Source organism: Gymnoscopelus microlampas (assembly GCF_963454915.1).
Source record: "Gymnoscopelus microlampas genome assembly, chromosome: 24".
In the NCBI taxonomy this organism is placed as follows: domain Eukaryota; kingdom Metazoa; phylum Chordata; class Actinopteri; order Myctophiformes; family Myctophidae; genus Gymnoscopelus; species Gymnoscopelus microlampas.
This window is the reverse complement of record NC_139961.1, coordinates 34638828-34666242: the sequence shown is the minus strand read 5'-3', so window position 1 is coordinate 34666242 and position 27415 is coordinate 34638828. Positions and strand designations below refer to the sequence as shown.

The 27415-nt window shown below is 43.5% G+C and overlaps 1 protein-coding gene across 4 annotated transcripts in view; it reads left to right on the top strand.

The window, feature by feature from the left end:
* LOC311040908 (histone deacetylase 4-like) overlaps positions 1-27415 on the top strand; it is a gene marked incomplete at its 5' end in the record, with an annotated part of 87452 nt that overhangs the window by 54181 nt on the left and 5856 nt on the right. For 3 of the 4 annotated variants that reach the window (XM_084051322.1, XM_084051320.1, XM_084051323.1), the window contains 16 exons: positions 5374-5502; positions 6308-6417; positions 8300-8434; positions 9973-10174; positions 12145-12371; positions 16913-17137; positions 19071-19266; positions 20055-20188; positions 20873-20975; positions 22468-22514; positions 22708-22815; positions 23756-23811; positions 24373-24460; positions 25937-26056; positions 26723-26820; positions 27208-27326. In XM_084051322.1, the coding sequence (XP_083907448.1) occupies positions 5374-5502; positions 6308-6417; positions 8300-8434; positions 9973-10174; positions 12145-12371; positions 16913-17137; positions 19071-19266; positions 20055-20188; positions 20873-20975; positions 22468-22514; positions 22708-22815; positions 23756-23811; positions 24373-24460; positions 25937-26056; positions 26723-26820; positions 27208-27326 (2097 nt within the window). The remainder of the gene's footprint in view (positions 1-5373; positions 5503-6307; positions 6418-8299; positions 8435-9972; positions 10175-12144; positions 12372-16912; positions 17138-19070; positions 19267-20054; positions 20189-20872; positions 20976-22467; positions 22515-22707; positions 22816-23755; positions 23812-24372; positions 24461-25936; positions 26057-26722; positions 26821-27207; positions 27327-27415) is intronic. The other variant, XM_084051321.1, reaches the window with a different exon arrangement.

The following is a 27415-nucleotide window of genomic DNA, read 5'->3' as shown; positions in this document are numbered from 1 at the left end:
CATCGGCTCCCTCGCAACTTGTGCACAGTTGCGTAAACGTGCACGTGCGCTTACGTGCGTGCACGCGGCGCCGGGCAGACCGGGGCAACGGGAGTGGAGGGTGGGAGAGTTCTGTGACCCCTGACCTTCAAAGTGAGAACAAGCTGTACATCACAAACTTTGCCCCTGCCAAGTGAATTCCTTCCCTGTACACTATGTCTGTGGTCATTAGTGGAGAGAAGAGTGTTTTCCTAGTCTAACTAGGCCATCCCTCAATTCACATGAATACAATAATCATAATAACCCTATTTATAACGCACTTGTGTCAAAAGAAGAGTACAAAGTGCTTTATTTAAAACTGAAGAAATAAAATAAAATCAGCAACAGAATAATAAACACAAAATGTAATACTGTGTATAAAATGTTAACCATTTAAGCCCTATATACTTTGTTGTACACCGAATGCATTGTGAGCTTGTAGATCTGGCTGCGGTCAATTAAGACACCAAGGTTTTGGGCATCAGGCCTGACATTGTTGGATAACTTTCATGGCTGCCAGAACTTGTAACAAGAATGTATTTTCCAGATTTTCTTTTTTATGAATGACCATTTAGAAATTGGCCTGTAGTTGTCACAAATTGTTGGGTTAAGACCCAACAAAAACACAAGCAATCTTTAACATGAACAGAGACAGGTGCTGAAGATAAAGAGCTATTAAAATGGAAAGCAACTAAAGGGCAAATGTCCACGGAAAGATAACCGACTATGGCAATTAACCTCATCACGATATCATTCCAGTATTTTTTCTCCGTACATTCATATTTCTAGGTAAGTGCTGTCAATGGCATTGTTCTTTCTTAAGCGCGTTTCAGCTCGTGCCAGCTATCCAAGTTGGCACAGTGCGCAATTAATTAAATTAATCCGATGATTCATTTAGATGAGCCATGATTTAAATATCTGATTTATGTCCTGTTTACTCCACACGATAGACAGTTTCCTACATGCACAAACAAAACAATTTTATCAGAATATAATAGGCTACTCCTGCATTTATTTTATTGAATATATGGGCAAAGATGAGTCCAGAATGAAAACACATCATCGAAAGTCAGAAGTTGGAGGTTGCCGTTCCAACAAGCTACAGAAATTATAGTCCAACCAACCATGTTAATAATAACAATAATACATCACACTTATAGCGCTTTTAGTACCCAGTTACAAAAAACGAAAATGATAGATTGAGATAATAGAGAAAATTGTGTTTTAAATATGACAGAGAATGTGTTTTAAATCTGATAACTTTTCAGTCTATTGGGCCGCTTTCTGTGAGCGACAAGTGCGTTCTGAAAAAGCTGCTGGTGGGGACAGTTCCGCACACATCTCCGGGCGCAATAACGCACGTTTGCAGACACATATCTGGTGGGTTTGGGGCGTCAGTCGTGGGTGGTTTGTGATGTACAGCTTGTTCTCACTTTGAAGGTCAGGGGTCATAGAACTCTCCCATCCTCCACTCCCGTTGCCCCGTTTTGCCCGGCGCCACATGCATGCACGTAAGCGCACGTGCACGTTTACGCTACTGTGCACACGTTGCGAGGGAGCCGATGTGGCATGCTCCTGTCCCTCTTATAACCCCCGTATTGAACGGCAGGGCAACAATGCGAGCTACATGAACACGCATGTTCCCGTACACATGCATGTCCTTGCGGTGGCATGGGTGTCCTTGCAGTGAACCACGAACGCTTACAGTCATTGGCTATGCCTTCGAACATTTGGAGGCAGTGTTTTCATCAAAAATGCAAGAGCAGGAGGCCTCTGGGCAGCGCAGGGGTAATGTTCCCACCCACCACTGTAGAGACTGGGGCCTGATTCCTTTACGGTGCCTCTCTCATAGCTAAGGTCCATCAAGGATAGAAAAATGGAAAATTCAGACAGAAAGTTCGAGTTTAGTTTACTAGAGTGGTATACGTATAACCACACAGAAGATGAGGGGTGCACAATAACTCTACACACAAGCATCTCAAAACCTGAGGTATCATTCACAGTAATGGGGCAGCATTTAAAATGCTTATTAAAAACAACAGCTACACACCCACCATGAGCAATTAATTGGAGCTGACACAGACTAAAACGATTGATTCTGAAATCTGACCACCACACTCAACAGACACGTAAGGGTCCACCCCTAGCGGTACCCAGACCCCCGACGTTGAGAAACGGGACAATAGAACGATGGCTGTAGGCCGTGGTTAATTACAGGAATCTGAAAACGTACTGTCGCCAATGTGAGATAGAGAGTTCTAAAATTACATTCAGTGTCTTTACATTGGAATTATTGTGGGTCAAAAATCACTGTAGGAATAGAATAAATCTTCAGGGAATTGGATAAACAGGCAGTAGTGGGACGCATGGTTAAACAATGGCTAACAATGGTTACAATGTTTGACAATGTTTGCACATTGCATGAATGTCATACATATTTTACATTTGTAGAGTTTATTCCAAACTGTGCTTTTGTTAATGTGTATTATCTCAACACTCACCATTATACATTTCTAAAATAACGATGAGGTCTAAAATACCAAGGATTTTCAGAGTTTGAGAGTAGGTATTTGCAAATGGTGGATAGAAAATGTGGAATGCAACTCTTCATTTGCGTACTGCACATACCTCCTTTCTGCATTTCATTCAACAAAGCTTCAACTTCCAATTAAGCTAGTATGTCATACAGGATAAGAATCCAGCAGTGAGACTGTTGTCACTTGTTTTGGTTGCATAGCTGAGGGATTAAAGCCAAAGCAATTTTGATTATGCTTTATCTGCGACAGGGGATGGTAGCATTCCTTTAATATCCACCGCATATTGTTTCTCTGTAGCCACCAGCCACTGTAGCTGTCATTTAGTAAATGGGTTATAATCGCCATTCAATTTGTGCATTTGTTTGACCCTCGTTTCATTGGTTATGCAATTTTTAAAAATATATATCAAAGAGTGAGAAAAGAAAAGAGAGAAGTCTTGTTGTTTCAGTCCCCTCCTTTTGTTCTCATGTGAAAGGCTGAAGCATCGCTCCCAATAATCAGTAACAAAGAACACACAAGGGCTTCTAATTGATTAACGGGAGGGGGTGCCGGTTGATGCCCCTGATTGGCCCGGCAAAGTAAACGGAGCATTAGCCTCCATGAGGCGCATTCGGAAGGCACAGGGGTAAAGTCCCTGCCCACTGGGGAGACAGGAGTTTGATTCCGTCACCGAGCCTCCGGCTTGGCCGCGGCACTCCTGCAAACATAACTGTCCGGGTTCACAGGTAGGACGCAGGCAGGGGGAGGGTGATCTCTGTAGCTGCAATAGCGACTCCTACAGGTTGGTTCTGCAGGGAGCAGAACTGGGAGGCATAGCATGTTCCTCCGCTTGTGTTACACCCTCCTGGTGAAACTCCTCACTGTCAGGTGATAAGAAGCGGCAGGTGACTTCATGTGTATTGAAGAGACGTGTTTGTCTACACCCTCTCCATGACCAACAGAAGGAATTCACAGTGACAAGGATTATACAAACATGGGGGAAATTGGCATAACGAGGAGAAAATGAAAAAATGACTTTAAAAAAAGGCAGGCAAAAGTCAGGCAAAAGCAATACGTGCCTCCCGCCACCTCTATGGTGGCACTCAAAGACGCAGGTACAGTAGATGGTTCAAACTAATTTATTGTAGAGAGTGGCAAGATGACAGAGGCTCTCTCTCTTAGGTGTGTTGGGATGACTGATTTATCATGTGCGCATCGATTAGATCGATGCACAACAGGTGTTCCGGCGTCCTATCCTGTTGTTTGGTAACTAGGTTATAATTGCCGTTGGATTTGTGTGTTTGGTTTGCTTGTGTAGTTGGTTATGCAATATTAAAACAAAACGTTGATATCAAAGAGTGAGAAAACAAAACAGGGGTGTTGTTCTTCTTTCAGTCCCCTCCTTTTGTTCTCCCGTGAAAGGCCGAAACATCACTCCCGATAATTAGTAACAAGTAACACACAAGGGCCTCTAATTGGTTAACGGGAGGGGGGGCCCCGCTGAGGCCCCTGATTGGCCCGGCAGAGTAAACAGAGCATTAGCCTCCATGGCAGGAGCCAACGTGACATGACGTTCCTTCCGTCCTGCCTCCCTTCACAGCTCTGCGAGCACACAGACACAAAAGAGCCATCAGGGACACAGATATGCCACGGAAATTGGAGCTAATTTCTCACCCTCTGTTTTCATTGAGGGTGTGGGGGGGGGGGGGACTCTGATTGGAAGGCCGCCTGTCCTGAGAGCAACCGAACAGCAGGGTTCAGTCTGGGACTAATTGACAAGTTTTATTCCAAAATTAGATCCCAACCGGGGATGAAAAATAAAACAAAACGCTTGAAATGAAACTAATTGGTTTGCACTTGGTACGCTTTACTAAAATATACAGAAAGTTGAGTCAAACATGTTATTTGCTTTCTTTTGTGTGGCATATTTCAAATGGAATGTCAGTGAGTTTCGCCGTGAAAAATACGGTACAATATACTGGCTACACAAACGTCCACCGAAAGGTAGAACCTGTGAGAATAAAGCACATTGCTTTAGAAGGCCGTCACTGTCACGCGGGTATTTGATTTTGAAATGACACTGTCTGCTGCCTAGGCAACGCTGTTAGCCTTCCCTGGGAATAAAAGAATCTCATAGGTAATATCATTTCATGAAGCCTTTATACACAACACACATTTTTGTCTTCAGGAACTCAATGAGACTAGAAACGCTATTTCAACTTTGCTTTGTCTGTCATCTATTAACCATATGAACCCTAGCATCCCCATTCAGGGGCGAACATTCGGTGGAAACCCACTATTATCTGCAAAGAGATTTTGTGTAGAGCGAAAACAGGAGGGGTGCTGGGGGACTCCGGTCAACTAAGAATATAGGGTCTAAAGGTAGGGTACGTGATATTATTTTTTAAAGGTTAAAGCACTATATTCTGCTATTGTGTGTTTGTTCAGTAACAGGGGTCTCCCTGTCTCTCCAGACCTTTAGTAAACAGAAAATACATTTTCAGGTGGGTTGCCAATTTCAGCCAATCAGTGGAGAGTACGCATTTATCAGCTTAAATTTTGTCTGCTCATTTCTTTGTGTCATCACTTCCAATTTCACTTATTCATCCACTCTATAACAATTACGATCAGAATATTTAACTATTCAACACTTATTTGAACAAAAACATACCACTTACCCTACCTTTTTAAGTGGTTAAACATTCACTCTTTTCATTACAAGTGTTTCCCCAACAGGGGGGGAGTAGCCTTTCAGTCTGCCCTAGTCAAACGATCAATCAACCAATCGAGTCTCTTTTTTTTTTGTCCCCTCCCATGTCTCCCGTCTGTCGTCGGTCAGCTTCGGAGCCCAATCTGAAGCTGCGCTCCCGGTTGAAGCAGAAGGTGAGCGAGAGGAGGAGCAGCCCCCTGCTCCGGCGCAGAGACAGTCCCATCACCACCGCCAAGAAACGCTCGCTAGACATGGCAGGTACGCCGCACATGCGCACACGCACACACACACACACACACACACACACACACACAGAGGTTTGTATTACTATTCCTGTGAGGACATCAACATTTGAAGTCGATGATTTTATGAATGGCGATGGTGCGTGTTATTGTTCATTATACCTTGCATTTTTTACATTTTGTTTAAATGTTTGTGCGTGTGTGCGTGTCCTGCAGGTTATTATATAATACTGCATGTACTTTTTGTGTTGATTTGTCATATTCCTTGTAATTGTGAATGTGTGCACGTGTGTGTAGGTGTTTAAACTTAATATTGTGATTTTTAAGTGTGTGACTGTGTTAGTGTTTCTCTGCTTATTTTTAAACCATGATTATCAGGGATGTAATAGTTAATCAAAGTAATAGATTTAATCACTTTAAGAAATAATAGATTTTAATAAAATAATAGATTTTCAAACATACTGAAAATAGCCCATCTAGCTCACAACGCCGTTGTACGACAATGTATAAAGTAGGCCTTAAATGGTTAATCAGAGTTATCAATTTAGTAGATTATAAAAAATGATATTTTTTTTTGTTGCATTGATTCATTTATACTGTATGTATTACTTATAAAAAATAAAAAATAAAAACACGCATCTTAATTATTCGGATCAAAAAAGTATCAATACATAGAATAATCGCGAAGAAGATAATTGATTGTTGCAGCCCTAATTATTATTTTGGTGTGTGTGTGTGTGTGTGTGTGTGTGTGTGTGTGTATGTGTGTGTGTGTGTGTGTGTGTGTGTGTGTGTGTTGTGTGTGGGGGTGTGTGTGTTAGACTCTGCGTGTAACAGTGCCCCCGGCTCAGGCCCCAGTTCCCCCAACAACAGCTCTAACAACATCCCCAATGAGAACGGAATCAGCCTGTCGGTCTCCAACAGCACAGAGGTAACATACACACACACACACACACACACACACACACACACACACACACACACACACACACACACACACACACACACACACACACACACTACTATACTTGTGAGAACATCAAAATTGTGGATGCAATAACTGAAAATAGGCAAAATTGCAGCTCTACAAGCTCACGACGTGTCACAGCGTGAGGATAAGCTATTTTTTACTGCACGCAACTCCCAGGCGCCGACAGCTAAACCTGAACTCTAAATGCCTAACCCTAACCCTAACCTGAATCTTCACCTGATTTTAAGTCTCATAAAAACTTTTTTAACCACGAAACAAACATTTTTCTTTCAAGGACCAGGACAATGGTCAACATCTATTTTTCGAATTCTACTATACTTACCTCATTCAATCTGGGAACGCATCTCTGTCATTTTAGATTTCTTTGGCTATTCAAAAATAGCAGATATACAAGCTCTTGTACGAGCTTGTAGATCTGCTATTTTTGAAAAAACGTGAAAATGTGTGCAAATCTTTGAATATATATATTTTTTTAAGCGAACATTTGTCAAATATTTTGTTCCAGGGACCCCCAGAAGCAAAGACTTGAGTTACAAATGTTCGCTGAAAGAATATATATATTCAAAGATTTACACAAGTTTTCAAGATTTAAAAAAAATGTGCAGATCTACAAGCTCAAGCTTATTTATCTGCTATTTTTGAATAGCCAAAGAAATCTAAAATGACAGAGATGCGTTCCCGGATTGAAAGGGGTTAAGGGGATATTTGGCTCGCCCCTCACGATTGTAGTAATACAAATACACTTGCACGCACGAGGGAGCGCTCACACACACACACACACACACACACACACACACACACACACACACACACACACACACACACACACACACACACACACACACAGAGCATGGGTTGCTGTCAGAGGACCTGTGCTGATGTGTGTGGGTGCTTGGCTGCGGGTCGTAGCTTAGCTTCTAGGTTCTTTATTTAGCATCCTGTGACATCGTGTCCACAGGCTGCTGAGGTCTTCACACGATGGCAAAGGATGATGGGAAAAAACATTGTGCACAATACGAGCCTGGTGATGGTCAGTGTAACAGTCCTAGCTGCATAAGTAGAGTCTGTATACCAGTGGTTCTCAAACTTCTTCATGTCAAGGACCCCCAGATTGACCCCATCTGAAAATGTTTTGTGCCAGAGACCCCAAGAAGAAACAATTTGTGTAAAGAATTCTAAATGATTAAGGATTTCTCACAAATAGCAGATCTACAAGCTCTATGAGCTTGTAAATCTGCTAACAGCCAAAGTATAAAATATGGATAAAGTGATTAAATTGAAAAAAATCTTCTTAAATTGTGTTTTTTTATTTACTCTTAAACACATTGGCTGCCAAAGACGCAGATCTGCGTTTTATTGAAAAAAAATAATAATAATAATAATTTGACCCAAAGACCAAGGAGATATGATTTTTCGAAGATTTAGACTCCCATCCACTTCCTTGTTAACTTAAAACTTAAAAATTCTGTATCTCGGCTCCTGAGTACTTTTGTTTTTTCATTGAAAAATCTCTGGCAGTCTACTGCAAAAAATCTGAAATAATTGGCAGCCAATGTGTTAATTGATTCCTCCCCACACACATTTCTGCGTTGTCACGGCTGTGTATATCCTACTGACTCACCTACCAGTGAGGAGCCCCCACCGGGAGGATGTAGAGATTGTTTGTTCAGTTTTCCCCCCGAGACGCTGACTATAATACGTCAGGATCCAACTGTAGCAGGGACATGTCTCATGGACATCTGCCTCTGTTTTGTTTATCTCTGTGCTGGATGTTTTCGATAGGGAACGGATGTCAATAAATCATTCATGTGCTCCTCTGCAGGCGTCGTTGGCCCAAAGGCTGTGCAGTGGCGCCGAGCGAGGCTCCCTCAACCAGCTGTCCCTCTACACCTCGCCATCCTTACCCAACATCACCCTGGGGCTGCCTGCCACTGCTACTGCCACCGCTGCCTCTAATGTAAGGACAGACTGACTGACTGACTGACTGACTGACTGACTGACTGTGTCTCTGTCTGTCTGTCTGTCTGTCTGTCTGTCTGTCTGTCTGTCTGTCTGTCTGTCTGTCTGTCTGTCTGTCTCACACGCACGCACACACGCACACACAATTCTACCCATTCAATCCGGGAACCCATCTACTTAACCCATTAAGACCTGAGGCGATTCTTTAAAAAAATCTAAATCCTAACAGTTTTTTGAAAATTTAAAAAAAACAAATATATTTTCAAGATTTTACAAAAATAGCAGATCTACAAGCTCATAGCGCGGCACTCGGTGCCGCGCTATGAGCTTGTATATCTGCTATTTTTGAATAGCCAAAGAAATCTAAAGTGATACAGATGTGTTCCAGGTCTAAATGGGTTAATGTCTTCTAAATCATAACTGGTTTCTGAAAAACCTATGTTGCTATAATATCAGTGGTGCTCAAAGTTTTCATGTCAAGGTCCACCCAAAATGATACGTATTTGGCCGCGGACCCCACACAAAATATTTAGTTCCTCTTACTATGATACGCCCAGACTAGGGATGCTAGGGTTCAGAACAATGCAGCTTTAAATCTATCACAAACATGTTTGTTTTGAGTTACCTTGGTAACTGCCATGGCCACTGCCAAACAGTCATAGAAATCAGATTCTGGAGACCTTGAGACATGCACTCGAGTCTGCACTTACATGGTCTACACTTATATACCTTTATACAAATCGCTGTACAATGTGCGTTGCGTTCACCCATTCACACACACACACACACAACACACACACACACACACACACACACACACACACACACACACACACACACACACACACACACACACACACACACACACACACACACACACTGCTGCCCCATGTGTACGAGTTGTACTTACACATAAGTAAGTCTCAAAAATCGGACTTGAGTCCTGACTTGGACTTGAACTGTAGGATTTAATTATAGCTCTGCCCTCCCCCCCCTCACACCTCACACATCTTCTGAAGATTACTTTCTCTAACTCTCTTCATTATTTTACTCTCTCTCAACCTCGATCTCTCGCTCCCTCTCTCTTAAGGTTCCCACCGAGAGATAAAGTGTGTGTTCATTAAAGTTAAATGTTCTTTTCATAGATTGAAGTTTAATATATGTAGTTCATTTAAAAAAAAATAGTTAAATGTTCTAAATAGAAACTTTAATCAAATCTAGATTTGATTAAATTGAAATTGATTAGAACTCTTTTTTAACCCATTAAGACCGGGGACGCATCTGCGTCTCATTTTAAGATTTATTTGGACTATTCAAAAATCTTGAACAAATATTTTCCAGATTTTTTTCAAAAAACTGTTGAGATTTAGATTTTTTTTCAAGAATCGGGTCTTAAAGAACTCAGGTCTTAATGGGTTAAACAAAAATATTGGCATTGGACTGATAAATCTGCATCTAGCATGGGTTGGGCTCTATCCAGGAGTTAACGTTTCATACAGGAACTGCTCCTCACCGTCTCACTGTCTCACTCCCCAGGTGACGTCGGCCCAGGCGGAGAGCGGCATGCAGCCGGCCCTGTCCCTGAGCCCTCCCTTCCTGTCCGGAGCCCACCTCACCCCGTACCTGGGCGAGGCCGGCGGCGGCGGTGGCGGCACGGGGGCCCACGGGGCCCACAGTCCCCTGCTGCAACACATGGTGCTAATGGACCAGAGTCCTGCACAGAGTCCCCTAGTGACAGGTTAGCGCAAAAGACAATGATGATAGTACGATAAATAATGACTCCTACAACTGTTACCTACTATTACTGCTACTACTGTTAGGGGCTGTGTGTGTCCACCAAGGTGTTTTAAAAAGAAAAAAATGTTTTCAATGGGAATGCCACTTATTTTACGCTATGCTGGAAACGGCAGCAGGTTTTTCAGCTGTGGATAAAAAACGGATAATTACTGCAACTACTGTTACTACTGTCTGTACTACTATAACTATTACTGCTAACAATACTACTACTGTTACTGCTACCATTACTGCCGTTACTAAGTATTTTGAGAGTCCACTGCCTCCGTTCTCCCCCGGTGGTGCATGGATAGATGGACGGACGTACAGATCCAGACACCCTCCAGTGGAGGGTGTATGAGAGTACCTCAGGCCCAGAGAGGGCTCTCCATGCTGGGCTGTGGCCTCAGCTGCCCGCAGGCACTTTAGCGTCGGTTTAATAGTGGAGAAGCCGAGCAATGAGGAGAAATGTTTGCATTCATTTGACTTCTGAAATGAAGTGCAAACACCACGCTGTCCAACCGGATCTCGCGCCGAGATTTGCAGATGACACGCCGATTTTGTTTCATGAATAAATACCTCACACACACACACAAACGTGCGGATGTGTTCACGTCACAGCACAGTGTATATAGGCCTTCCCCATGCACAGACGTCCATTCATTAAGTGGAGCTAACGAGGCTCTTTGGTTTGTCATCGTACAGAGGAGCATGTGAGAAGGTGGCTTTGTGCGGCAATTCCCATTAGCTTGCCGACAGACCAGTATGTCACCCGCTGCTATTTTGAGCTGGCACCAGTCTGAATGGGCCGATGACGCACATGCAGGTGCAAGCAAGCGGACGGACACCATCGTGCACCCATGCATTAATTCACGGAACTGGAAAGCCAAATTCAGAGATTTAAAAAAAAACTCTTATCTCTCTATCTCTAGAGAGATTAGATGATTTGCTCAGATTCTTTGGGAGATACAAGCTATCACGGCTATCATGCACATGCAGGGACACAGCTGATACAAGGAGCAAGGCACATACACACTACACTTACAACACATACAGAACTCTACACATTCACAGGCAAAGAATATGGGTAGTATGGGCATAAGTAATAATTCACTCTAATAACATTAGCATGAGTGTGTAGAGTCCCTATTCCAGGCATAATAGGCGAACATTTGGTGAAAATATCCAATCAATTATCGATTGGCTATTTCTGGTGAAGATTCCGTGTAGAGGGAAAAAAGTATAGATATCCGGAGGACCCCGGTTAACGAAGCATATAGAGATAGCGATAGTAAGGGCTTCTAAGCCAAAAAGTAAAGGACATTCTCTGAAGGATAGAAGAGAGCCATTGTATTCTTATCCTTGTCAAACTGGAGAAGTTTGTGCATGAAGAGTAGGCGCTGCGAGTTGTTCTCTGTATTGACATGGCAGGGCAGGTTACTGTCAACGACAGTTCTTGGATATTTATAGTTTGCAACGGTTCTCACTGCCAAGCATTATTTGGCGTATGGCCTGCGCGGCAAAACGCTATATTGTTTTCTTCACACCGCTCTGCAAATTGCTGCTGTGCTAACATGCATACTTTATACGATACATGCACATAACCTTAACGTACATACATACTGTAACTAATGGTGCCTAAATGCTGGATTTCCTGAGACGGATTCCTTTCACCATCACTTGCTACTGTATCCCCTGGTTAGCTTGAAACTGTGAGGTTTGTGAAAATCAGCTGAATCTTGTAGAACATGAATTTAGGATGCTCCTAACATTGTTGCACGGTTTTGAAAACGTAATGCAGGTGGGTTTAAGATGGCTCCCACTGAACATTCTACCTCCTCCAAACCCATCTCACAGCTTCCTCTTCTGCCTCTCGCCCCCCTCCTTCTCGTCTGTCTGTCTGTCTGTCTGTTTCTCCTCTCTCTCTCCCCTCAGGTGTGAGTGGTCTGTCAGTGCCGGCGGCCGCCGCCTCCATGGCCAAGCTTCAGCGGCAGCACCGTCCTTTGGGGCGCACCCAGTCGGCCCCCCTGCCCCAGGGCAGTGGGACGCAGGCCCACGCCCAGGCACTGGCCCTGCAGCAGCTGGTGGTCCAGCAGCAACACCAGCAGTTCCTGGAGAAACACAAACAACAGTTCCAGCAGCAGCAACTCCACCTCAACAAGGTCAGTGCTGGGGGGTGGCTGCGTGTGCGTGTGCGTGTGCGTGTGCGTGTGCGTGTGTGTGTGTGCGTGCGTGCCTGTGTGTTTTTCACGTTAGGATTAGGCTCTTAGAGGTTAGGTTTAGGGGTTAAGGTACGTCGCTCTCCACTGTACCGACGTCGGCAGCAGCAAGTGTTGGAAAGGGTCTGTTGCCGAAAATCTGCAGTTGAATGGGCGGTGGGTACTCTGTTAAATCTGCTCTTGAATGGGCAGTGGGTACACTGTTTAATCTGCTGTTGAATGGGCGGTGGGTACACTGTTAAATCTGCTGTTGAATGGGCGGTGGGTACTCTGTTAAATCTGCTGTTGAATGGGCGGTGGGTACACTGTTTAATCTGCTGTTGAATGGGCAGTGGGTACTCTGTTAAATCTGCTGTTGAATGGGCGGTGGGTACTCTGTTAAATCTGCTCTTGAATGGGCGGTGGGTACACTGTTTAATCTGCTGTTGAATGGGCGGTGGGTACACTGTTAAATCTGCTGTTGAATGGGCGGTGGGTACACTGTTTAATCTGCTGTTGAATGGGCGGTGGGTACACTGTTTAATCTGCTGTTGAATGGGCGGTGGGTACTCTGTTAAATCTGCTGTTGAATGGGCGGTGGGTACACTGTTTAATCTGCTGTTGAATGGTCGGTGGGTACACTGTCACGTCGGGTCGCAAGTCGTAGGGAAGGGTCGAAACCGTCTGATAGCAGCGGGCTTGTTGCTGAAAAAGACTTCAAACCATAGGCTATTTTTAGCACCAAAGTAGCCGTCTGTCGGTGTCGGCTCTCAGGTGCATTCAGCAACTTTTTTTCACACCTTCCAAACGACTTCATTCGACTGCCAGTCTGTAGTTGTCTATTTGGTGGAGAGCTAACTTTAGGCAGTTATGCCTGATTTATACTTAGTTGGGTGCAACTGTAACCCTAAAGCTGATAATAGCCGATGAGCTTGTAGATTGGCTATTTTTGGCTTAAGGGTTAGAGCTAAAAACGATGACTTTAATAAAAATAAGTCATTCATAAAATTGCCGTCCTATAATGTTGAGGTCTAGTAAGTATAGTAATATAAAGGGGGATGTGTGTGTGTCCGTGGGGTGCGTGTTTTCATACCTTCATTGTGCCATGTCCGTTCAGTGTCCGTGTGCATTTGTCCATTCTGGTGCTCATATAATACACCCCCCCACGCACACACGCGCACGCGCACGCGCACGCACACACACACACACACACACACACACTCTCTCTCACTGTCTGTCTGTGAGTGGGTGTGTGCGTCTGTCACGGAGTGTGGAGGCAGGTACATAGGTGAGAGTCACTGTGTGGCGAGGTAGCCTTGTGAGCGCGTGGCTGCGTACGTGCGCACACGTGTTTGTGCACGACCCCCCCCCCCCTCTCCCTCGGTGACTGGGGCCAACACAGTTGCCACGGGCTGGAGGTACAGTAGCTCTGCGCTACCATGGCAACAGAGCGGAAGCCACCTCCTTATATGGTCGTGCAGGAAGCTGTGAGCAGCTGTACTCCAGTCAGCCTTATTCCTATTCTAGAGCTGTACTCAACACGGCAGAGAAGGTGGGTGGATGAAACAAGGGGTTTCCTCTCCTCTTCTGTCCTCTCCTTTTCTCCCCTCCTCTCCTCTCCAATCTTCTCCTTTCTCTCTCCTCACTCTTTTCTACGTCTTCTTTCTCGCTCCTCTCTTCTCCTATCCCCTCATCTCCAATGTTCCTCTTTCTCGCTCTTTTCTATATCTTCTTATCTTTTCTCTCCTCTCCCCCTTCTCTCACTCTTCACCTCTCTTTTTCAATGCCCTCCTCTCCCCTCCTCCCTCTCTCTCTCTCTCTCTCTCTCTCTCTCTCTCTCTCTCTCTCTCTCTCTCTCTCTCTCTCTCTCTCTCTCTCTCTCTCTCCTCTCCCTCTCCCTCTCCCTCTCCCTCTCCCTCTCTCCCTCTCCCCGCTCTCCTCTCCATCTGTTCTGGTGGTCTTTCAAGTGACATCTTTTCACACCAACATACATCTGTATATTAGTGGCTGCTGTTCCAAGGACAAATTCTCTCACGTTGTTGACAAGGCTGTGTCTGCAGGGTGAGCAGCTCCCTGTCAACCCCCCCCTGTCACTAAAGCCTGATTTATACTTAGTTGCGTGCCAATAAATAGCCAATCTACAAGCTCACAATGCGTCGCACAGCTTGTAGATCGTCTATTTTCAGTGTGCGACACCCACGCAAAACCAAGTTAAATCAGCCGTAGTCATCATCATAAATATATGCAGTCCATTTATCATATTTACCCCTGAAGTGGCGTTTTGATTTATCCCATGAGATGAAGGAACAGATAATTACTCATGAAACGGTTCTTTCACTTCTAAAACATGGTCTTTGGCTGTGGTTGATTCACAAGATCAAGATTAATTAGATTTACGGCTTTCTCGCCATGAATAGAGAATAAGTATTTTTATTACTTTTGTATAACAGAAAATTGTAGAAAATTAATACTATATTTTCATAAATCACAACTTTGCCTGCAGTTTCTTTTTTTTTTTTTTTTACAAATCTCTTTATTACTTTTGTACAGCTAAAAAAAATATATAAATCGTCACACTTAATAATTACAAAGAGTTCTGTCATTTTCTGTCAACAAAACAACATCAAAAACAACAATAAATAGATAACACACAAAGTGTAATATATTATGGTCAAATGTGAAGTGTATCAAAACAAAACAAAACTAATAGATAAAGGCAGACAATAACTTTGCCTCCAGTTTTATCATCAGTTTGATCATGTTTTATTATATTCTCTATTTTACAGCATTTTGTTGATATTAAATTATTTGTTTCTACTGTTCATTTGAACGATTTGAATCACATTCTATGACTCATTTTTTATGTTATGTATTAGTATTATTAATCATGTCATTGCTGTGGTGTGGTGGCACTGGTCTATGGTTAACTTAATGCATCACATGCTGTACATGACGGCCAGCGTGTGGCACCCTTGTGGCCATGTGAGGTAAGGCGTGTGCCTTGTGCATGTATAGCACAGGCTGTGGCTTCAAATCCTGTTCATGACCAACAACAACAACAACAACAACAACAACAACAACAACAACAACATTCAACAGTAGCTTATGGTTAAAGCACTGACAGTTATGAACAAGTCTTCAGGTGCGTTCGCGTGTGCCACAAAGGTGTGTGCAACAACCCAGGGTCCCTGGGAAAGGGATGAGGTCGGTTTGATTCTCGTTGCGAGGGAGGTTGGCACTGAAAAGTGGGGTAAAGAGCAGCTTGTTTGGAGAGCGAGATAAAAACGTGGGGGTGGGTGGGCGGGTCGTGGGGGGGGGGAGTTTGATGAGGGAGCCAGTGAATGTTCTGACGTCAATGGTGTCCCCTGGCACTGTGCCAGGGGGCCTGGTGGCCAACAGCTCTGGGAAACACACACAGACATACAACACATACGCATGACACACCTGTCGTACTCTCGAGACTTATGGCAAACGTCTCTGTTTTTCTCCGTCTTTTCCCGTCTCTCTCTCTCTCTCTCTCTCTATCTCCCCCCTCCTCTTTCAGTAATGGAACCTAAAGCCTGATTTATACTTTGGTGTCACGCACCAAAAGTGCTGATGTACAAGCTGACAACGCATCGCGTTTTAGATGTGTTGTGAGCTTTTAGATCGGCTGTTTTCGGCGCTCGCACAGTATAAAACAGGGCTTATGGACCACTCTTTACACTCTCTGAGTTCAACTATCACCGAGGACTTTGCTGTTTAGATCAGAGGTGGATACCTCTGAACACCAGAGGGAGAGCTGAGGAGTGACGTGTGTGTGACGTGTGTGTGTGTGTGTGTGTGTGTGTGTGTGTGTGTGTGTGTGTGTGTGTGTGTGTGTGTGTGTGTGTGTGTGTGTGTGTGTGTGTGTGTGTGTGTGCGCGCGCGCGCGCGTGAGATGCAGTGCATCCTTCGGCTCATAATTGACCTTGCATCGCTTTCCCCCTTTCCTCCACACAGTGGTGAAAAGTAACTAAGTAAATTTACTCAAGTAATGTACTTAAGTACAATTTTGAGGTACTTTTACTTTACTGGAGTATTTCCAATTGTCAATTGTCATTACTTCTACTCCACTACATCTCAGAGGCAAATATTGTCCTTTTGCTCCACTACAATTATTTGAAAACTTTAGTTACTAGTTACTTATCAGATATAAATTATTACAATATAAAACATACATTAACCACTTTCGCCCTATTTTATACCTAGCTGATCTACAAGCTGACAACGCGTCGCATCGCTACGCGTTGTCAGCTTGTAGATCAGCTTGTGAGCTTGTAGATCAGCTTGTGAGCTTGTAGATCTGCTATTTTCAAACATTTTAGTACTTTTACTTTTGGTACTTTAAGTACCTTTTGATACAAATACTTTTGTACTTTTACTCAAGTACATTTCTTATTCCGGACTTTCACTTCTACATTGCCGTATTGATACTTTTACTTAAGTAAAACATTTGAGTACTTTTTTCCACCACTTTCCTCCAGATGATGTCCAAGCCCAGTGAGCCGGGGCGGCAGCACCAGAGCCACCCCGAGGAGACGGAGGAGGAGCTGAGGGAGCACCAGGACGGCGGCGGTGGCGTCTCCCTGCCGCCGGGCGTCACCATCAAGCAGGAGCCGCCCGACCCCCACGAGCTCCAGGAGATCCAGGAGCTCCAGGAGGAGGTGCTGCAGCATCGGCAGGCTGAGCAGGAGATGCTCTTCAGACAGGTAATAATCACTAGGTTTACAATATAGTTTTAATACGGTAACTTCAATATATAGAAATCTATATACTGTATTGTAGTGACTGTATGGCAGTGGCACGTATGAGGCCACAGACACCCATACGTAACTCTGAGAGTGTACAAATGGAACCAAAATGACAACCGGTTCTCCATATATGCCTACAGTATATATGACAACCGCCTATCCGACCATCTCGACACCAGGCATGGCACTCCCTCAGGTTGTGGGTGACACATGTGTCGAGTTTGAAGTCGGTCGGATGGACGGCTCTCGAGATACGTCAACTAGAGACAGATGTACGGACGTACAGACGTACAGAGCTTTTGTGCATTTATTGTAATATTCCTGCTATTCCTACAGTATATCAGAATCAGAATACCATTTTTAAACATGTTTCAAGAAAACAATAAACATATTTGACTGAACTTACAGAGACTTACAGACTACTCCGCTGTGACTGTTTTAGACTGATTGATTGCCGATCTATAGGTCTGTGCAGAAATCGGTCTTGTGTATTCGGCACAATGCAGTCAGTAGACTATACTGTACAGGAATGTTGCAATACATGTTGACGGTAACAAAAACACAGAACATAATAATCATAATAGTCTTTATTGTCCCCTCAGGGATATTCATCTTCACAGTCCAACAGAAAAACACATAACCTATAGCACAAAACAACATAACACCAAGACAATAGAGTACAGAAGTCCTGACGTCACTTGTTCATCCCCTGGGCCGTGGAAGTAATTTCTCTATGGAGAATAACATTGGGTCATCTTAGAATCGTCTCATATAAGAATTGCGGTCCAAAAATAAACAAACTGTCTCTGCGATATTGTCAGGGAGGTGGCTCTGTATCGTTTATAATAGTCAGTCACTCATATTTGATACAGTCTGTTTCTGGCGAAAATTGTACTCATTCGGCGGAAGTAACATTAGCGTTTTCTCACTGTCTCACAGTTGATGCTTCATATCCATAGGAGTCAAACCGCCGGGATCATTTGTTTATTTTTGGAACACAGTTCTTATTTAACACGATATTAAACACGTCTATGGGAATTCAGAATGGGGGGGAAAAAACGGGACCCAGGAATACAATATAGTGAAAACTTATGGGGAACAATACAACAGAACAGGTTGAATAATGCTTTTGTATAGTTACAACAGAAGGGGAGGGGACTTACGGACAACATGAAGTTTCCATAACACAACAGGAACAATGGTGACGGTAGATTGACCCCCAAACTAAGATAACCTATTTCTGTTTTGTTTAGCTTTGTACGTTTGATTGTTCTTGTCTTGGGCTGTCCATGTTAATGGGTGCAAACTGGTAATGATGGGAATGAGTGCCTGGTTTGTGCACTGTCGTCATACTACCGTACTGTGAGGTGCAAAGACTTTGATTTTGCTTCCTGGTCATGTCTTGTGTCTCTCGACGCTGTCCTGTCTAAGAGGTGAAAAGTTTGATAATGATGAATGAATGTCAACACTGCATCATTTGTTTAGTCTGCCTCCTTCTGGTCATAACCTGTAGTTGCAGTTTAAAACAGAAGTCAAGTCATGCAGTTTAAAACAGAAACAATCTATCTGTCATTGCATGTACTTATACAGTACATACATACAGTATGTGCTGGAAACCTTGATATCCAGAGCTTGACTTTGTAATTATGGCAAAAAAATATAATTTTAACAGTTATCAAGAGCTGCAGAATTGTCCTGAAGTCCATGGGATCTCTCTTGCACTTTTACTATGACTATGACTCACCCTGTGCACGTGGGAACATGCCTCATGCACGTGTGTGTCTGATTGTGTGCTTATCTGTGTGTGTGTGTGTGTGTGTGTGTGTGTGTGTGTGTGTGTGTGTGTGTGTGTGTGTGTGTGTGCGTGTGCGTGTGCCTCGTGCATGAGCAGCAGGCCCTGTTGTTGGAGCAGCAGAGAATCCATCAGCTGAGGAACTACCAGGCCTCCATGGAGGCGGCTGGACTGTCAATCTCCTTCCCGGGGCACCGCCCCCTGTCCAGGGCCCAATCATCTCCGGCCTCGGCTTCCTCCTTCCCAATCAGTGTCCCGCCATGCGACCCGCCCACCAAGCCTCGATTCACGACAGGTAACATTATTAAATGACCTACTATTACACTGCCATTAATTTGTATTATTGTATGTAGATTATATATCAGAATCCCTTTATTGTCATTCTATGCAAACAAAATAGTGGCATTCAAGACAGAGACACAACACACAGTTAAATATAATTGATCATTTTAGTATTCCCTTCTCTTGTTTCAGCTGTAGCTTTTATTGATACAATTATTATTTTATTTGTGTTTTTCTTTTGCCATGCGGAGTGGTTAAGATAAATCATAGATTTAAATCACATTTTAAGCTAGTCAGATGATGGTTTCAAATGCTGCCTTGGTTCAAATTCCTCCTATGTTCTGAATTCATAAAACAATACAAAGCCTCTCATTACCAAAAGGTCGCAGCTCATTTACTGTAGCTGTGATTACTTTTCCTACTGGCAACTTTTAATGCACAGTTGATATAACACATTTACAGTATACCGGGCTATATGTGAGTGTAAATGGACTGCATTTATGTCGCGCTTTTTATGTATTTTCGACCACTCAAATGCGCTTTAAAATGTACTTAACATTCACCCATTCACACACTGATGGCAACCATGAAAGCCACCAACCTGCTCATCGAGAGGATGATATATTGATAAATCTTAAAAAATAGCCGATCTACCGTGTAAGCTCACAATGCATTGATGCATTGCGATCACTAGAATGACATGCCCAAAATGGGGATGTGAAGTTGAAACTGAACAAAAAGTCAAATAATGGCTGATATATTGGTCGGGCTCTAATGTGTGTTGATGTATTTGTTTCACAGGTTTGGTGTATGACTCTCTGATGCAGAAACACCAGTGTATGTGTGGGAACACCAACAGTCACCCAGAGCACGCCGGTCGAATCCAAAGCATCTGGTCTAGGCTGCAGGAGACAGGTCTCCGAGCGCAGTGTGAGGTAGGGGAATGCACAGGGAAAGTGTGTCCTAGCCTAGGGCTGGGCAATTAACTGATTTTTAAAAGTAATAACTGACTTAATCTTGCTCATGTAGGTTTAACAAATAGATATAAAAAAATATAAAAAAAATATAAAACAGTTACAATTGACTAAATTGAGGCTGGAGCTCGATACACTTACCCTGTATTATACTTTGTTGTACAATGGTGGCGTACACGAATAGCGAAATTAGCTGATCTACAAGCTGACAGCGCGTCGCGATGTGACGCGTTGTGAGCTTGCAGATCGGCTATTTTCACCATTTATTTTATAGTCGTTCATTAATCGTAATCGACGCAAAAGCTTGAAATAAATCATGATATTGATTTGAAGTCATATTGCCCAGCCCTAGTTTGTACCATGGTAAATTAGGGGCCGGGTGGCCCTGCTTCACTGCCTGATTACAATATAGCATCAATTACAAGTAGTATGCTAAGTTCACAAAGATGCAGAGTACAGAGATTGAGCGCCGTCCTGTACTTTGTCTGCATGTGTGGGCGTGCATGTGTGTCTTTGTGTACTGTACGTCTGTATCTTTGTCTGATTGTGTATTTGCATGTTTGGGCGTACATGTATGTGCGTCAACTTGTGTGTGTGTGTGTGTGTGTGTGTGTGTGTGTGTGTGTGTGTGTGTGTGTTGTGCAGTGTATCCGTGGGAGGAAGGCTACACTAGAGGAGCTGCAGACTGTGCACTCTGAAGCCCACGTCCTTCTGTACGGAACCAACCCTCTACGACAAAAACTAGACTGTAAGAATGCACTCACACACACACACACACACACACACACACACACACACACACACACACACACACACACACACACACACACACACACACACACACACACACATACACACCCATGCACACTACGGCAGAAACTAGACTAAGAATGGGCACACACACACACACACACACACACACACACACACACACACACACACACACACACACACACACACACACACACACACACACCACACTCTCTTTGGCAGAAACTAGATTGTAAGAACGCACACACACCCTCTCCGGCAGAAACTAGACTAGAACGCGTGCGTGCGCACACACACTGTCAGAACATACATCTTGTCATTTATATTACGTCTCCTGGTGAGGTTGTATTATATTATTGATATTACGTATTATATCGTCGGTAAAGAATTTCAATCCATCAAGTCTATCAAAGCATCTGATCATAAGATTACTGTAACGCTGATGGCATCAAATATCCCTGCTGTTATTCCTTTAATTGTATTTAATTAAATTAAATTAATTTCCAATGTTGGATTTTGTTTCACCAAATCAAAATTCTCTCTGTAAGGTGCGTTGGTGGAGTAGAGACGTACAAATCAAAGAATCACAAACACCCACACTGTCTGCAATTTCTCAATAAAGAATACATTTAATTACCATGGTCAAGGATCTTCTCTAGGCACTGACTTCACCGAACCAAATGTTTGTGAAAATAAAGAAATTAATCAAATGGAAAGATGCAAACACAGAACTGTCAAAGACTGCACATATACAGACAAATAGTGTAAAACGAAACGCAATATACATTTGAAGATCTGAATGTCAACTGTATGATCAATCTTCAGAGGACAATGGCAAACGTATGAATCCAAAAATGTTATGTATGGACAAATGTCTATCCATCTATTGAAAGATTGACTTACACAAAATGGTAACGTACACACCATTGTCTACAATTGACCATGAAATCAACCAGTTACAAAAAACAAGTACACATACTGTGTAATTGTGATTAATACAATCCACTAAATAGCAACGTTAATCTAGAATAATTTTTCATTTAATCCCTTGGACTTCACACTACTCAGAAACCCTGTAAACCCACCGGTGGGACTGAGAAAAGCAGAAAGAACAACGTAGTGCCTCAAAGAAACTAGGATACTAGCTAAAAGATAGCATCTGTCTAAACAACATGCTGTCTAAATAGCATTCTTAACATTTGTAAGTAACAAAAACATGAGAATAAGAAGTAACCAAGATATACATATGCGTAGTAAGCTAGCATCTATTGAACAATAGTGACAAGAAGGCATACAAGGAGAGAGGAGTGCTAAAAGATGGGGTGAAGTCTGAAGAGACAAATCTTCAGATTTCCTCGAAAAATTGGGAGTGAGTCTGCAGTGCTGACCCGCGGACATGATGACAGAAACACCATTCTGACCACCTGCAAATGAAGTGATGACGATTTCTTTCTTTTTTTCGCCCCTAGGTTCTATCACCCCGATGTTTGTGCGTCTGCCATGCGGAGGGGTTGGGGTAAGTCCTGGTAGTTTGGACCGTCTGCAATCTGTTATTGTTTACTTCCCGTTGGCTACAGCTCAGGATGTGCATGTCTGTCTTTGTCTGTTTTTTTATGTGTCTGTACTGTAAACGCTATGAATACATTTGTGTCTGTATTTTGTGTGTGTGTGTGTGCGCGTGCGTGTGTGTGCGCGTGCGTGTGTCCTAGGTGGACAGTGACACCATCTGGAACGAGGTCCATTCGTCCAGTGCAGCCCGGCTGGCTGTGGGATCTGTAGTGGAGCTGGTTTTCAAGGTGGCGACTGGAGAACTCAAGGTACTGTACTGTATGCTCACACACACATACACACACTGTTAGTATGCTCACACACTGGTTGGAATTTATACATGTCTGTCTTTCTTTCTTTCTCTCTCTCTCTCTCTCTCTCTCTCTCTCTCTCTCTCTCTCTCTCTCTCTCTCTCTCTCTCTCTCTCTCTCTATCTCGCTCTCTCATATATCCTGCTTTACCCTCTGCAATGAGCTAGTGAGATACAAATTCTATTGTAAAGGAATGACACACGGAAAAGTCCAGAGTTTTCATTTAACAAGAAAGACCATTACAGGCCCATTTTTACGCTCTCCTAATTATTTTACTGTGCATACTATGTCAATGACTTGTGCTTTTTTATTCAGCACAGTGTCAAAGCGGATTAAAATGCATGCAAAACCTGAAGCCTCAAAATGCCTTAAGCTGTTGAATGTTCAATTTATATTCAGCAGTTTCCAGCCTAATTTTAAACGGCAATTGTGCTAAGGGAATCAATTTCTCTCTCTCTCTCTCTCTCTCTCTCTCTCTCTCTCTCTCTCTCTCTCTCTCTCTCTCTCTCTCTCTCTCTCTCTCTCTCTCTCTCTCTCTCACTCTCTCTGTCTCAGCATCTGTCCCTGTTTTGTTCCTGGTTCTGCTTCCAAAGCAGGTTGTACGGAAGAAAAAAACAAAAAGAAAAGTGTTGATACTTTGTCCCAGTTTAGGGTTAGAGACAGGGCGGGGAGAAATGTTTGTCTGTGTTGAATTTTGCTGTGATTTACATAAACGTACTTAAAGTCTTTCTAAATCGTCTTCCTGCAGAAACATACTCTTAGACAAAATAACACATTTTATTTGATCCCATAGGCTATATCTTTTACAAAACCATAATGTCTTATTTGTAATAGCAGGACTACACTACTTAGTCTAGCATTCTGATTTAACAGGGCGGCGTTTTCATTTGTTTTTCAGAATGGTTTCGCTGTGGTTCGACCTCCTGGACATCATGCTGAAGAAAGCACTCCCATGTAAGGATGCAGCCCGCAGACATAAACACATACCAACACTGGAATGAAATAACATGACTCATCCTACTTACTTGCACCTGTACTGGCTGCCTTTGTTCCCACACACATTTCTGTATTTTACTTTAAATAGGGAAATATTTTGTGTATATACTCTATATATATATGTGCGTGTGTGTGCTTGTTTTTGGGACAGTGTTTTGTTTTATTTAGACAGCTGTTACAGGCAGATTAGGCTACCAAAGAAGACACAAGCAATGACTTTATCCATGTTGTCACGCTCGTAAAACCAGGCTTTTCAATTATCAATGTGCGTTCTGAGAGTGTATTTCCGACTCCAAGGTGGCACTTGGGGCCAGTCAGATTCCGGCCACCCCCTGGACACACCACTGATCATGTCTTCAACATCATACTTTGAAATTGGTCTTTTTAGTTCTGCCTGGCTTATACTGTAGACTGGAGCAGATAGCCCAACATGGAGGCACATTGCTGATCGAGAATACAGTCATAATGGAGTATAAAGTCAGCTTGAGGCCTTTCTTATCTGTCTTGTTTTCTTTCCAGGGGTTTCTGTTACTTCAACTCGGTGGCCATCGCAGCCAAACTCCTCCAGCAGAGACTGAATGTCAACAGGATCCTCATCGTAGACTGGGTCAGTCTCCGCGAAGACAACAGCATAGTCTGACTTAAGCTGTGACTAGTTAAATTTAGCCTAGTCTAGTCTTGATTTGGTTAGGCTTTATTATTGGGTAGAAATGTAGTCTTGGTTTTAGAACCTTGCAGAATTAAAGGTGAGCTGAGCAAATGTCATCCCTGCATTCTAAAACAGCCATTCTTGGATTCTATGCTGACACCTGTTGGGTGCAGTTGACACTTCTGTTATGGCAAGTTTAGGCCAAATAATACTGTCAGTGTAGAAAGTACGCTTTCTGCCATAATTGTATGCGTGCCTGAGAGGTTTAGTGAAGGGATCTGTCACTGCCTGCTGTATTATAATCAGGGGTGCACATAATTGGTGCGCAGGTGCGCATGCGCACCCAAAATAAAAAATGCGCACCACATCAGGCGACGCGAGGCGCTTTTGCGCACCAACAGCTGGGACAGGAATTTCCAAGCTTTTATTTTTTAGCAAAAATAAAAAATAAAAGCCTGGAGATCGAGGCTAGGAATTTACTTCCTGAAGCCACACTCACACAATCACTCTAAAGCACCCGTCGGCCCCATGTACAGCCATTAGGCACAGGGGTAGAGATATGACTCGCGTCGCCTCGCATTGCCTCGCTGCGTGCACGCAGCCAGCAGCGGCTGTTAGAGGCACTCGTCACCGATGATGAACGCACCGTAATGGTGCAAAATATGCCGTGAACGTCCCAATCTGGCGGATCAAATCAGCGCAGCAGCACAGGGCACCAACCTTGGGGGCTTTACCTAACAGCGTGAGAAAAAAAACGGCGAAAATCGGTGGAATTTAGAAGCAGAGCGTCCTTTTTTTTCTCGCCCCCCCCCCCCCGTTGACAAAACTGTCCGGTGGGCACCGTGCTGAACCCCCCCCCCGTTGACAAAACGGAACGGGACCATGCGCACCAAGTCACATCTCCAGGTGCTCTTCTGCGTACCAGACCTAAAAAGTTATGTGCACCCCTGATTATAATGTATTATGTGACAATAAAGGACTTGAACTTTAAGTGATGTTCGTTGGCAGGATTTTTAAGTGGTATGCAAGCAGGACAAAATAAAAATCTGAATAACAAAAAGACTTCTCAAATCTTTGCTGAAAGAATGTATTTAGCATCCGAGGAGGTCTTCAGAGAATAACAAGAATGCACAGAAATAGAAAAGTTAGAGTTAACTAGGACAGTAGACTTCTTCCCACATTGGCCTCCTGCCATGGTACCAGTCCTTCAGTTGTCATTAGAAGAAGGTCATTAGATTATGCCTGCAGAACATGGCGGTGAATATGGTGGACTTCATGGCTTTTGTCGGGGGGGGGGGGGGTGGGGGGGTGTTTCATTTTTATTGATCACCCCCAATTGACTCTTCTTTTCTTGCTTCTATAATGTTGTGTACTGTTTGGACAGAGACTGAGGATTCAACGAGCCAATCGTGTTCTGTGCTCTTTACCCCTTAGGATGTTCACCATGGCAACGGTACCCAGCAAGCCTTCTACGACGACCCCAATGTCCTTTACATGTCCATCCATCGTTATGACGACGGCAACTTCTTCCCTGGCAGTGGTGCCCCAGATGAGGTGTGTGTGTGTGTGTGTGTGTGTGTGTGTGTGTGTGTGTGTGTGTGTGTGTGTGTGTGTGTGTGTGTGTGTGTGTGTGTGTGTGTGTGTGTGTGTGTGTGTGTGTGTGTGTGTGTGTGTGTGTGTGTGTGTGTGTGTGTGTGTGTGTGTGTGTGTGTGTGTGTGTGTGTGTGCGCGCGCGTGTGCGTGTGCACGTGTGCACGTGTGCGCATGCGCGTGTGGTTCACAGTACATTCTGGTTTGACTGGAGTCTTTGCTGCAGTCTGTTTTGGGCAGTACTGTAGCTATAAGTACCTAAGTTACTAGTTTCACTACATTTCACAGTAGCCTGTGGGTATTGTGTAGCTGTTGCATGTAATGGCTGGTTAGCTTAAAAGAATAATTTGTAGCTTTTACAGTCATATTCAATCATTCAATGTCATAACATGTCCTCAGCACATTACCAACTGCATTAGGGACAAAGTAGCTTCATCTTAGCTACCTAAGTAACTGTAGCTAGCTACTTATTTTGAAAGAGAGATTTTAGTGTAGCTCAGTTACTTTTTATGAAGAGTAACTAATACCTTAGCCAGCATTTTTTTTCAACTAGCTTGCCCAACCCTGGGACTGGGTGTGTGTTTGCGTAGTCGGTTCACTCATGCACACGTACGTACTTCCCCTTTGCAGGTGGGCAGCGGGCCTGGAGTGGGTTTCAACGTCAACGTAGCCTTCACTGGCGGTCTCGAACCCCCCATGGGAGACGTAGAGTATTTGGCAGCCTTCAGGTATTGTACACACACACACACACACACACACACACACACACACACACACACACACACACACACACACACACACACACACACACACACACACACACACACACACACACACACACACACACACACACACACACACACACACTTAATCTGATCATGGTTTTACCTATGTGTTCGAGATGACAAAGTTAATTCTGAAATTGGAAAGCATTATATGTTATACATTGAAGAGTTGCGATTACTGAAAGAAAATAACAGTTTAGTCCCAATTCATTCATCTACTAATCTAAAACAGTAATAGACAGATTAATAGATTAAAATTCCGCTGCACATAGCTGAACAAAGACCAAAATCTCTGTCTCCAGTTAACCCTCCACCCTCTCTCTCCATCAGGTCAGTGGTTATGCCCATCGCTAATGAGTTTGCCCCAGACGTGGTGCTGGTGTCATCAGGCTTTGATGCTGTGGAAGGCCACCCTTCTCCGCTAGGGGGCTACACTCTCACATCTAAATGTACGTAGCATAACATACTGTGGTTCTCCTGTACCAGGCGATTGCTTTGACACAGAATGTTATAAAACCTAACAAATTAATCTTTTAAA